The 12,229-nt window shown below is 42.5% G+C and overlaps 1 protein-coding gene across 3 annotated transcripts in view; it reads left to right on the forward strand.

Annotated features, from left to right (window-relative positions):
• The window catches only part of pip5kl1 (phosphatidylinositol-4-phosphate 5-kinase-like 1), a 59,200-nt gene extending 47,519 nt beyond the window's left edge, over positions 1–11,681 (forward strand). For all 3 annotated transcript variants that reach the window (XM_026174584.1, XM_026174583.1, XM_026174585.1), the window contains exons 8-10: positions 134–246; positions 427–589; positions 10,141–11,681. In XM_026174584.1, coding sequence (XP_026030369.1) covers positions 134–246; positions 427–589; positions 10,141–10,582 — 718 coding nt within the window. In that variant the 3' untranslated portion in view covers positions 10,583–11,681. The remainder of the gene's footprint in view (positions 1–133; positions 247–426; positions 590–10,140) is intronic.
• Positions 11,682–12,229: the final 548 nt, after the last annotated feature.

The raw sequence follows: 12,229 nt of genomic DNA on the forward strand, positions 1-12,229 counted from the left end.
CATTATGTACCAGGGATTGGGTTCACCTATACCAGGTGAACCTTGTTCCTGGAACTTTTGGGTCACGTTTCGATGGTCCAAGCCTCTAGCAGAACCTTGAAAACATCCAGTTATGCCTTTTTTGTGTTGTCAGGTATGACATTAAGGGCTGTGAGGTGAGTCGCTGGACAGAGCCTGCACCAGAGGGAAGCCACATCATCGTGGTTCTCAAAGACCTCAACTTCGAGGGCCAGTTCATCACTCTGGGTAAGAGCATTTATGTATTCAGGGTATAAGTTCAAAAGGTAGCATTATTGCACCTTCTTCCAGGCCTGTCACTGCAGTATCTCACTGCAAATGTCATGTCCATGTGCCGGAGTAACAATTAAATACCAGTTTTTGTGTCAGTATTGTGTTTTTCGAGCTGTGCGTTGTTTAATTGTTTAGACCAGCAGCGTTCCTGGCTCCTGCGACAGGTGGAAATTGACACACACTTCCTTCGCCAGCTCAACGTGTTGGACTACAGCCTTCTCCTGGCTCATCAGCCCCTACACCATGACGAGCGCCACCAGGGCCTCTCCTTTGCTACGCTCATCGTAAGAGCAAAAAAGTACGTTTTAGTACCCTGATTTTCATTTTTGTTGCATTTAGAGAGTTCTGATTGCGTATTAATTTTGGGAGGATTCCAGCAATTTTAAAACACTGAAAAGTGATGAACTGCTTCAATTCTTCATGATTCAACAAGGTGTTAGAAACATTCCTCTGAGACTTTGGTCCATATTGACATCACACATCACACAGTTGCTGCAGCTTCAATCCAAATGTCACAGCAGAAACCAAACTTCATCGAACCACGCAACGTTTTTCTATCCAAGCATGAAACCTGGTGTGCTCTCCTGCTGCTGCATCTGCTTCAAGATTCAACATGTGTGTTCAGAGAGGGGGTTTTTTTTGTTTTGTTTATTTGGGGTTTTTTTTTTTTTTTTTGTTGCCTTCCTATCAGGTCAAAGCAGTCTGGCAATTCTCTTTTGTCAGCCTCATTAACAGGACATGTTTATCCAGAGAACTGCCTGGCACTTGATATTTTCTCTCTCTTCTCAGACTATTCTCTGTAAACTCTAGATATGGTTGTACGGGAAAATCTCAGCAGCTAAGCAGTTTCTGAAACTCTCAGATCAGCCGGTCTGGCACTAATGGCACTGCCTCATTCAAATTCCCTATCCTGATGCTTGGTTTAATCTTCAAAAGGTTTACGTGCCTAAATGCACAGAATTTCTGCCATGTGAGTTGCAAATTAAACATTTTTTAAACATGGCTGTTAAAATGTTGGGTAACGCGTTGTGAGAATTGCACTGCATCACTGTTTTAGGAAACCTGAGACTTCTGTCTCAGCCAGTGCTCTTTGAACTAACAACCACAGAAAGTACAGAGAGCCTCACCAGCAGACTGGGTTTGGTTTGTTTCTTTGCTGACATTACAATAAATATAGATAAATCTCTTAACACCAGATTCATCCATACAATAACAAATACCTGCAGTCATGACAACATGCAAGCATGGAGAAAGTGAAAGCACAGCATGACATCATTATGATCTTTAAGGTGTATGAAACAAAAGCTCCAAATGAACACGAACACAAAAACACAAACACAAACGTGTTTTAAAATCCAGCTGCTGTATTAACAAGGTTAACTCAGCAGATGGAGCACTAAAGACAAAATAAGAGAAAACAATCAGAAACAACTCGCTGGCCGAATGTTTTTTTTTTTCATTCCTAAAATAAAAGTGGAACATCAGGAGCATCAGACACCTCGTCCTAAGCCAGAAATTGTAATTTCCATTAGTGTGTGACGCATGCTGCTTCATCACTCACTCACATCCAGAGCAGTGGGCTGGGCTCCCAGACTAAGCTTCCTGCATAGGGTCCTGTTGCAGAATTCCTCCACTTAAGTTTTTTTTTTTTCACTCTGTTTTAAATTAGAAGAAAACTGAGTCATTACTGGTTTTGTTCAGTTACAGACTGTAGACACAGCTTCAGGCGAATATAAAATTCAGACACTGAGTCATGGTTGCCTTTTTGTTTTTGGCCCACGATATGCTTGATATCTGGCTTCAATTCAAGCACAAGCCCTGAATCACAGAATAATATAATGCATGTGGAGCTCAAATATTTACACTGAATATTTTGTATTTGAATTGCATGCAAACTATTTAGCTACCCCTTGATATGTATCTAACTGTTATACAGTGGGGCAAAAAAGTATTTAGTCAGCCACCGATTGTGCAAGTTCCCCCACCTAAAATGATGACAGAGGTCAGTAATTTGCACCAGAGGTACACTTCAACTGTGAGAGACAGAATGTGAAAAACAAATCAATGAATTCACATGGTAGGATTTGTAAAGCATTTATTGGTAAATCAGGGTGGAAAATAAGTATTTGGTCACCTCAAACAAGGAAAATCTCTGGCTCTCACAGACCTGTAACGTCTTCTGTAAGAAGCTTTTCTGTCCCCCACTCGTTACCTGTATGAATGGCACCTGTTTGAACTCATCATCTGTATAAAAGACACCTGTCCACAGCCTCAAACAGTCAGACTCCAAACTCCGCCATGGCCAAGACCAAAGAGCTTTCGAAGGACACCAGGAAAAGTATTGTAGACCTGCACCAGACTGGGAAGAGTGAATCTACAATAGGCAAGCAGCTTGGTGTGAAAAAATCAACTGTGGGAGCAATCATCAGAAAATGGAAGACATACAAGACCACTGATAATCTCCCTCGATCTGGGGCTCCACGCAAGATCTCATCCCGTGGGGTCAAAATGATCATGAGAACGGTGAGCAAAGATCCCAGAACCACACGGGGGGACCTGGTGAATGACCTGCAGAGAGCTGGGACCAAAGTAACAAAGGTCACCATCAGTAACACACTACAACGGCAGGGAATCAAATCCCGCAGTGCCAGACGTGTTCCGCTGCTGAAGCCAGTGCATGTCCAGGCCCGTCTGAAGTTTGCCAGAGAGCACATGGATGATACAGCAGAGGATTGGGAGAATGTCATGTGGTCAGATGAAACCAAAGTAGAACTTTGTGGTATAAACTCAACTCGTCGTGTTTGGAGGACGAAGAATACTGAGTTGCATCCCAAGAACACCATACCTACTGTGAAGCATGGGGGTGGAAACATCATGCTATGGGGCGGTTTTTCTGCCAAGGGGACAGGACGACTGATCCGTGTTAAGGACAGAATGAATGGGGCCATGTATCGTGAGATTTTGAGCCAAAACCTCCTTCCATCAGTGAGAACTTTGAAGATGAAACGAGGCTGGGTCTTCCAACATGACAATGATCCAAAACACACCGCCCGGGCAACAAAGGAGTGGCTCTGTAAGAAGCATTTGAAAGTCCTGGAGTGGCCTAGCCAGTCTCCAGACCTCAACCCCATAGAAAATCTGTGGCGGGAGTTGAAAGTCCGTGTTGCTCGGCGACAGCCCCAAAACATCACTGCTCTCGAGAAGATCTGCATGGAGGAATGGGCCAAAATACCAGCTACTGTGTGTGCAAACCTGGTAAAGACCTATAGTAAACGTTTGACCTCTGTTATTGCCAACAAAGGTTATGTTACAAAGTATTGAGTTGTATTTTTGTTATTGACCAAATACTTATTTTCCACCCTGATTTACCAATAAATTCTTTACAAATCCTACCATGTGGATTCATGGATTTTTTTTTCACATTCTGTCTCTCACAGTTGAAGTGTACCTCTGGTGCAAATTACTGACCTCTGTCATCATTTTAGGTGGGGGAACTTGCACAATCGGTGGCTGACTAAATACTTTTTTGCCCCACTGTATTTCATTTATTTGGGTTTATTAGAGTTGTTATTTGTATATTTAGGTTTCTCAAATCAATGTGCGTGCCTAATAAGAATTATAATAAATATTTTGATGTCCATTAGTAGAAATGGGCCTTCATGGTCAGTGTCTGAGGTCTTCTTCCCCAAGCTATAAAGCCTGCTTCATTTAGCCCTGTAAAGTCTGACTGATATGCCTCTAAGCTCTTTGTTGCTTTTCTCTTGAACATATGTTTGCATGATGATATAGAGCCAATATTCTAACTAATAATTAAACTTTTTGTAATTAAAATAAACAAGGGTTAGTTAGATTTAATTCCTGGTTGAATTTATAACTTTACTCGCTTAGAAAGAAATTAACAGATTCTAACTTTTATGGTACTTTAATTTTAATGGAGAGAGACAGGATATCAAAAATACCAAAAAGCCAGAAAAAAAAACCTATTACATAAACATTATAAATTGATTTGCATGTCATTGAGTGGCTCATCCAAATTTCAATTCGTCATGTTCCTAAAGCACCCCTGTCATTCCAACCTCTCCAACACTGTGATAAAGACCAAAGAGCTGACAAAGGGAGTCAGGGACAAGACTGTAGACATGCTTAAGGCTGGAAGGGGGGGGAAAGGGCCATCAGCAAGAAGCTTGGTGCCGAGGTGACGAGTATTGATCCGATTATACGGTAATGGAAGAAATATGAAATGACCATTAGTGGCCCTGGGTCTGGAATGTCATGCAAGATTTTGCCTCATGAAGGGAAGATGATCTTTAAAAGGTGGTGGATGACCCAAAACCTAATGACAGGAACTTGTTAATGATCAGGTGACCACCTACACTAAATGCCTTACCTCTGTGCTTGTCAACAAGGGTTTCTGCACTACTTCTGTGGTGAATCTTTGTAGACCTTGCAACGTAACTGACATTAATAGCTGACACCATTACCAGGATTCATGCTTTTCTGTGATGTTTTATGTGTTAATTACTTTGTGGTTGTGTCCCACAGCTTCATCTGTCCTTATACTAAAGTGATGACTCTTATTCTCTCACTGATAAAATTAAAAGCTGCAATGAGAAAGTAGCCTGAAATCCACAGCAGCAATCGACAGTACTGAAAAGCAGTTATATTTCCACAGCAATGCACGTCAGCTTTAGTGTATGTTAAGTGACAGGATTACAGAGGCCTCTGTGTTTTTGATGTACCTGTGGTCTGTAAGTCCTCAGTGGTGGACTCTGCTCTTCAGGTGATTTGTTTGCATTTATAAAATGTTTTTTAGTGACTTAGCAATCAAAAATATAATCATTCTACCTAAAATACATTAGAAACATGACGTTTTGGTTTACCATGTGAGTGGTAAACCAAATGCCTTACCAGCCCCAACCCTAAACCCAAATCAATATTAAAAAGCATTTTTAGTAACTAATTAGGTATGTAATCTCTGCATACCAGCCCCAACAGTAGTTTCTAAATCTGTTGGAAACTCCGTCATCAGTCTCTCCTGACATTTTTTCCAAAGCTGGTAGGGTTTGGTGTGTTTTACCGCAGCTGTTTAAGCCCTGACTACAAAGCACCATATAAAAGATTTGATAAAGCCAACTTTTAGTCAAGACCTCAACTATAAAAACAGAAATTAGCATAGCTTCCAAAGAAACTCTGCCATTCAAAGAGACTGTGTATATAGTTTATTGTGTGAATGCCGTGAGGCCCGGGTTCAAATCCTGCTTATGGCAACAATTTTTTCAGTTAACAGTTCAACCTTTTTAACTCTTTTCAACATAAATTTCAGCTTCTTCACCCCTTTGCAGCACAAATTCCAGATTCTTCAGCTGTTTTCAGCAAAACCCTCAGCTTCTTTACCTCTTTTCAGCACAAAGTTCTGCTTCTTTACACCTTTTCAGAAGAAACTTTTGCTTCTTTACCTCTTTTCAGCAGAAGTTTCAGCTTCTTGGCCTGTTTTCAGCAGAACTTTCAGTATCCTCATCTCTTTTTAGCAGAACGTTCAACAGGTTCACCTCTTTTCAGCAGACAGTTCAGCTTTTCCCACCTCTTTTCAGCACAAATCTAATCCTCTTCTGCTCTTTTCAGCAGAATTTTCAGTTTCTCCATCTCTTTTTTGCTGAAAATTCAGCTTTTTCACCTCTTTTCAGCACAAATTTCAGTTTCTTCACTGCTTTTGAGCACAAAGTTCTGCTTCTTCACCTCTTTTCAGCACAATTCAGCTTCTTCTGCACAGTGCACATTTTTTCTCTCATCATATCGTTGCTTGGGAGTAGAACTGGTTTGGCTTACTGGGATGAGTAGCCGCTGTGAGACCCAGTGGCGAAGTTTCGAATCCTACCTGTGGGGGTTGCCGCACATCTTCCCTGCTTGCATGCACACTGCTTTCTTATCACTCTGCAGTATACCCTTTCAAATACAGCCATCTTCAGCAAGCACTTCAGCTTCTACACCTCTGTTCAGCAGATAATTCTGCTTCTTCAGCTGTTTAGCAGATTTCACTACATGGCATTCACACTTTCGCAGGAAATGCAACTGTTTCTAGTTTTATGTAATATTCAGTACTGAACTTAAAACTTTTCAAGGAATCAATTTATCATTCAGTGTTTTCATAAAAGCCTTATTTTTACACAAACGAGGTTTAAGGCCTGGAGACGTTTGAAGCTTTTTGTCCTCCACAATGGAAAATGGCAAAAAATAAAAAGCCACTTTAGCCACCTCCTAATTTTATTAATTCTGTGCTCAGCTTTGAGTCTCTAACATCATTAAAACATAGCTGCTACTGCTCATTTTACATTTTTCGCTTGTGTTTTCACTCTTTCCCAACATGCTCAAATCTCTAGATTCATATATGTCCAAATTCCTTTGGAAAAATATGCCCCCACGTATAAGCTTAAAAACACTACAAATGACCAAGGATAAAGGAGGATTAGAACTACCTAACTTTCAGCACTACTTCTTAGCCAACAGGCTTCAGTTTATCTCAGGATGGCTAAAACATACCTTCTTAGATGAACCTTGGCTAGATGTAGAAAAAGCACTTTACAATAATCTAGAGATTTCAGATCTACCATTTATCAGCTCAAACATCCAACGACATGAATGCTTCAAAAGCGTCAACATCGGCTCTTCTCTGATAGCATGGTGGGAGTTTCTAAAAATAACGGAGTCTTCATTAATCCCATGCAAACGTACACCTATCTGGAATAACCCTGACATATTACAAAACAATAATATGATAAACTTTTCAGATTGGAGTGGTAAAGGAATCAAATATGTAGAACATATACTAGAAGGAACAGAATTTATTTCATTTGACGGACTAGTTACACAATATGGGATCAACAAGAAAAGATTTTTAGAATATCAACAAATTAAATCCATAATAAACTACAAACACCACCAAGTGTGGTTCAGTTTCTTACTCTTAAAACCCCCAAATTACTATCCAAAATATACAGAATGCTTTCTAAAACAGATGAATCAATATCACTTCCTATGGCAAAATGGGAAGCGGATTTATCAGTTAACTTAGACCAAAACTTCTGGTCTCAGATTTGCTTAAAAACCTTTCATCTAATCAGAAATCCCAGAAATCGCTGCTGCACTGGGCCCCAGTCTGGATGGGCCTGGGCCCACTTTCCCTGGCGGGTTGCGGAGTATGGGGGTGCCTACTGGGGTCAGCGGGGGAGCTGACCCCAGCTCCACCACAACCACCGACACATGCAGGGCCTTGGAGTAGGGGTGTGTCACCAGCGTGCAGAGGAGGCATCCCCCCCCCTCTGTCCCCTTCTGGCTGCCTCTGCCTCAATTTTATCCCACAACTCAGACATTCACATTACTCACACTCTCATTACACATACATATAGGATCTTGGGGGTGGACACGCTACACGGAATCCAAATTATCATCAGGGTGTACACCTCACCCCTGGCGTCGTTGCCCACCTCTCAATTTTAAATACACGTAGACATTGAGGGCTAGCAGGAGGGGCTATGCGCTTACCTGCTGCTCTCTGGCAGGTAGCTCCATGCCCACCTCTCAATTTTAAATACACGTAGACATTGAGGGCTAGCAGGAGGGGCTATGCGCTTACCTGCTGCTCTCTGGCAGGTAGCTCCATGCCCTCCTGGGTTTTAAATGCACTTTAGAACACACATACATCAACACTACAATGAGCGGGTGGAGGGAGGTTTGGAGTCTTCTCTCACCCCCGTTCTCTGCGGCCTGCTGAAGCGGGAGGGCTAGAAGGAGGACTTGGTCGTCCGACTGCGGTCTGGAGTGTGGGGCCTCCCTGCTGCTGCGGAGTCGGGGCGGTCTGCTTCTCCCCACCGCAGGGAAAAGGGTAACACTACCTGGGTCTGGGTGCAGTCCCCCCCTCCAGGGGCAAGGGTACCTAGACCCGGTTTGTAGAGTACGCTTGGGGAGTGTGATCGTGTGTACAGCGTCTCTTTATATCTGTCTCCACGTTGGTTGAGTGTGGAGTAAGTGCATATGAGAGCATGAGAGTGGGAATGGATGTTTGTATCTGTGTGTGCCTGTATGTCTGTGTCTTTATGTCAGGTTGGGTATCAGACGCCACCTCTCTGGGGACATCTCAGGCCCTCCAAGGTTTGGAGGCCTATCTCCCCCCACCACTTCCCCTGCCGGTGGCGGACTCCCTCAGACATCAGTTCGTTGTGTCTGGGGATGGGCGTCCGGGTACACACCGGCTCACTCCTTGGCGGCTGCTTATCAGGGCCTGGAGCCTGGGGCTCGCTTGGGCCACTTTGGAGGTGGGGTGCCCCCGGCCTCTCGGCCTGGGGCTCGGTCACTCAGGCACAGCTGGCTGCCGTCGGAGCTCACGGGCACGTCACTGCAACCCGCCCTGGCTTCTGCTCCGCGGCTACTGAGTGAGCCCTCATCTGGGACTCTCCTCAGCTCTTTCTGGGACAGTGGCGCGGCTGCCCCTCTGTTGGTCTTCCTTGGTCTCTTGTGTTCTGGGGGCCTCTGGATGTCTGGAGTTTTGATCTCCTCCATACCTGCTTCATGCCCTGGAGGACGGGGCTGTGGCCCCCCCACACCCTCTAGCAGATCATTACATGAAGGAACCTTTTAAAAAAACAAGCACGTCCATGCTCACAGGTGTACACACGGGTGATCACACCCACAAACTGCACCCTTTTTGGCTCCTACCTCAAAGCCCACTGTGTTCTGTTGATCTTATGTGCTGCACAATAATGTTTAATATTTAGTATTTACTGTCATATTCCCATATATCATTGTGATGTTGTTTATTCTATTACTCTCGTTTTCTTCTGCTTGTTTTCTTTTTTCTTTCTCAACAGGTGATCCAGGTGATCGATAGATGTATTTTTTTTTCTGCCCATTCTGTTGGTTTTTGTTTTTTGCCCTTCTCCCCCGTCCCTCTTCTCAGCTGTTTTTCTTTCCCTCTTTCTTTCTCCCCTTCTTTCCCCCAGTCAAGTCTTTCCCGTATTCAGCAAGTGAAAATAAAATAAACAATAAAAGGTGAATCAAATGGACCATTACGGCAAGGCTGGGATGGTCAGTTTGGTAAAGTAAATCCGTTGGGCATCTTTCTTTGCCTTTAGACAATAATTCTGATGGCAAAAGAGCCAAACGGGACAGGCAAAAAAAAAAAAAACATGCTCAAATTTAATTCGGTTCCCTGTCTCTCTGTGCACCTTGCCATTTTGTGTGAAAATTCCATTAGATCAGGATTTCTGACTCAGACTATCCTGTCTGGCACCACCAACCACACCAAGTTCCAAGTCAATTTAATAAGCCCTTTTTTCCATTCTGATGTTCAACCAGCAGTCGTTTCAACCATGTCCACACGCCTTAGTGCATTCTTCTATAGGAGTGGTGGATGAAATATTTGCCTTTACCATCTTGACACCCATTAGGCCAGCAGTAACCAGTGTGGAATTTTAGGGTTGCTCTGGGTTGCTTTTATTTAGGCTCATTTCTCAGAAACCAAAATATATTACCTTTCAGATTTTTTGACTATATATTCTCTTAACATATTTTCTTTTTAACTGTTTCAAATTTGAATAAATATTATAAAAAATGGTAGACTGTAACCTAACCCAAGCCCCAGGCTTAACCCTAAATGAGTCATCAGTTACCTGGTGTTCAGAAATTAATGCATGAGTATAATGGCGTGGGAATTCAATGTGTATATTCAGTCTGGATTCACTTGGTGCCCTAAACTCTGTTGTAATCTGTCTAGACCGGACTGAAAGGATTACAAAAGGGTCAATTAGGATGTCCGTTTCAGTGACTCATTCTCATCTGTATGGCTTTTCTTTTCAGGTCTGTGAATCCAGGCTCCAGTCCAATCCATATGAATGCAGCCACAGTTCCCGGAGCAGTCGTGGACGAGGACCCTGCCCTATCCTTATCTGAAACAGACAGCGGCTTAAAGACACCACACTCTCAAGCTGCATCAAGGAGCAGCTCTCCTCGAACATGTGCAAAGGATGCTGGGCCAGCAAGCGCTGAGGCTGAGCTGCAAGACTTCCAAGCCCAAAACCGACGTTTGCTGCCAAACTTAAAGAATCCTCTTCACATCATTGATGGCCCCGAGCAGCGCTACTTTGTCGGCATCATTGACATTTTCACAGTTTACAGTTTTAAGAAGAGGCTGGAGCATTTGTGGAAGAGGTTGAGGCACCCCGGTCGGTCCTTCTCAACCGTCAGTCCACAGACTTACTGCCTCAGGCTGTGTCAGTGGGTGCAAGACCACACCAAGTAGAGCCTGAACAAGAGGTGGAAACTCATTTCCACTTCTCACCTGCAAGTCCAAATAACCAAAGTTCAAACGCATGGCGTAAAGCACGTTTCCTCTCAAACCTTCTCATCATAAGAACTTCAGACATTAAATGTGGGCCTCACCTCTGAGCCTTTAGCAGATACCAAAATGATTTTTGCACACACATAAATTAGATTTTGTAGAAAATGGATGGATGGCTGATTACGAAACAATGCAATGAAACAGGCTGTACGCAAATAGGAATTTCATTATTTATTTGAACATTTTTTTGGATTGGATTACTTCTTTATACTTCCTTAACCTGCCAAATAGTTTTAAGACAAGTATGCGTTTCAGCCCACTGTGTTCAAATTTTAGAATTATATTCTGGATTTGACGCTTCAAGCTGAATGTTTGGGGTATCTTAGCTTGCTATGACCATGAGTCTGAGCCGAAAACTCTGTACTTGGGCCCACCCTAACGCATAAGCTGCTTTATTCTACATTTTGACTCTGAGTGGGACCATAATTTACAGACTAAACACCAAGTTGTGTTCAAAATGGCTTAAATTGAGTGACTCTGACCACAAACACATCAAGAAAGTGATTAGAGAAGTCGTGAATCCAAAACAACACAGGGTTATTTTCTGATTTCTCTTCTATACATTCATACTTCTTTTTGCAACCAGAGGGTTTTAAAAGTAATGCAGGTGTAAGGCCTTTAATACACAGAGACTGTGATGTCCTCTATCCAGCTGTTATTGTTTCTATCCACTTCTTCTTCTGTTACTGCTAATGCTACCTCAGAAAGACTAATTTAAATACATGGGTGCATTAAAGGGTTAAATAAATACTTGTTTTGTGTTTTGCAAACCAGTGAGTTTGTGAAGCAAATATATTTGCAGCACAGGGAGCCTCATTCCTCAAGATCACATACATGTTCTAGCATCATGGAATAAAGCTGACTTGCAATCTTTTTTCTTTTTAATATATTTTCATTCTTATTGACTTCTGTAATGTACAGGGTGAACCTACAGCCATGGACCTTCTGTTTTTCCCCATCTACAGGGTGGGCCATTTATATTATATATAATAAAATGGGCCGCCTTCTAAATTGCCACCATGGTCACCACCCATCTTGAGGAGTTTGCCCCCTCACATATACTAATGTGCCACAAACAGGACTTTAATATCACCAACCATTCCCATTTTATTATATATAATATAAATGGTTCACCCTGTAGATGGGGGAACAACAGAAGGTCCATGGCTGTAGGTTCACCCTGTACATTACAGAAGTCAATAAGAATGAAAATATATTAAAAAGAAAAAAGACCTACAGCCATGTAGGTTCATGTCATCTTACCCTTAGATTTGAAAAAACATTTGAGAGAAACAAATTAAAAACAGGTAATTGAATTTTCTCTATAAATTATATTGTTCATGAGTGTGCTTGCATTTCTCAGCAAAACATTTTTTTTCTCCTAACTCAGCTACGCCTATGCAGGGCCAACCCAAATACGCAGGGCAAAGCTGCTCTGCAATCAAAGTCCACTCGAAAATCATTCCCCATGTGCCTTGAAAACCTCTGTACTGACGTCTTTGAGTAAACTGAATCCAAATTTCCATTTTGGAACAACGACACCCGAAT

The sequence above is a fragment of the Astatotilapia calliptera genome, chromosome 7, assembly GCF_900246225.1.
Source record: "Astatotilapia calliptera chromosome 7, fAstCal1.2, whole genome shotgun sequence".
Lineage (NCBI taxonomy): Eukaryota > Metazoa > Chordata > Actinopteri > Cichliformes > Cichlidae > Astatotilapia > Astatotilapia calliptera.